This window comes from Rhea americana, unplaced genomic scaffold (genome assembly GCF_003343005.1).
Source record: "Rhea americana isolate MKP2758 unplaced genomic scaffold, rheAme1 scaffold_0, whole genome shotgun sequence".
NCBI lineage: Eukaryota > Metazoa > Chordata > Aves > Rheiformes > Rheidae > Rhea > Rhea americana.
In genome coordinates this window covers 8792639-8794040 of record NW_028185037.1, presented here as the reverse complement: position 1 = coordinate 8794040, position 1402 = coordinate 8792639, and the positions used below count along the sequence as shown (strand labels likewise).

General features: G+C 47.7%; 1 protein-coding gene across 4 annotated transcripts in view; it reads left to right on the top strand.

The window, feature by feature from the left end:
- The first annotated feature begins 505 nt into the window (after positions 1–505).
- CSMD3 (CUB and Sushi multiple domains 3) overlaps positions 506–1402 on the top strand; it is a 678537-nt gene continuing 677640 nt past the window's right edge. For all 4 annotated transcript variants that reach the window (XM_085321107.1, XM_085320309.1, XM_085319522.1 and 1 more), the window contains exon 1: positions 506–683. In XM_085321107.1, the coding sequence (XP_085177233.1) occupies positions 506–683 (178 nt within the window). The remainder of the gene's footprint in view (positions 684–1402) is intronic.

Sequence of the window (1402 nt, the reverse complement as noted above, 5' to 3'; positions counted from 1 at the left end):
CCGAGCGGCAGCAGGGTGGATGAGCCCCGCTGTGTTAGCTCCTAGGAGGTTCCTCCAGGAGGCTGTGCAAATCTCCCCACCGTGTTATGTCTTGAGCCGCTTTCCCAGGCAGAATTGATCCTTCGAGGGCGGGAGAGGAGGAGGAGGAGGAGAGGGGGGAAAAAATCTCAATTGCAAATGTTGTTTGGAGTTTATTCGAGAGGGTGCCCGAGCTTTAAGGTGCTCTTCCTCGGCTCCTGGAGGATGCTGCTGTAGCAAGGCAGGGTTGTGGTAGTTTCGATTGTGCAGGGAGTTGGGGTAGTAGGGGGGTGGGGGGGAAGGAAAAGACACAATCGAGAGTAGCTGAGACTTTGTGCCCCCGTTGGAGAGATGGTTGAGTCCTCGTCAAGGTTGCTGTGGTATCCCAGAAACACCATTCACTCTGAGCTGTGACCGCGCACCATCAACAGCAACAACTCCGCTGCGCCTGGCCAAAGAACAGGAATTAGGAGCTCGCAAGAATAATATGAAAGGGATCTGCAAAGGGGAAATCCGTGCAAAGGAATCAAAATTAGCAGACTTTTGGGAAAGGGGATGTACTAAATGTGGCCGGCTGGACTTCATCCTGATGAAGAAAATGGAGATTAAAAGTGGATTTACATTTTGGAACCTCGTCTTTTTATTGATGGTTTCGTGTGTGAAAGGTAGGGTAGCATCTGAGGGGTATATTTTTAGGGGTCCCTTTGCTTTCTGTCAGGGCGTTGCAAGCTCTCGCCCTAGGCACACGTTTATTCAAAAATGTATTTCTCTATTATTTTGTATTTGTACTGTGGGTACTTTACAATGGGAAGAAAAAAAAAATGATCGTTAAGAGAGGAGGAAAGAAGGAGTTGATTCAGAGCTCTCTTCGGAGATAGGAAATGTGTTTGCTTACCAGGCTTGGCGTTCAATGCAGTGACTGAGCTGGGGCTCAATAAATATTCTTGCAGTATGCTCAAACGGATACGTGAGTTGGTTCATATAGCCTCTAACTAGTGTATATTCAAGCAAATCCCACTGGGTGACTTTTTAAAGGTGATGCTGGTGGTAGCGGGGGGGTATTACTTACATTTCTATTTTTCAGTCGAGCAAACGGCTCTTTGCGGGAATGCCTGTACCGATGCACTTATTAGTTTAACCCGTTCCATAAGGAAAGTTAGCAAGGAGATGAGCGTGTGCCTGGTCGTCTCGCAGCCCGAAATGCGCTTCTTCGCGCAGCTGTTTGCAGGCATCCAGGGCTCCTTGACTGTGGAAAAGGCATGGTAGTAATTCAGCCTTGAAGGCATGGTCTACCACTGAGTGCAACGATCGACACCTTCTCCCTTCCCTCCTTTGGTACCCTTCCTCAATCTTCCTTTTATGTTTTTTTTTTTTTTTTTTTTTC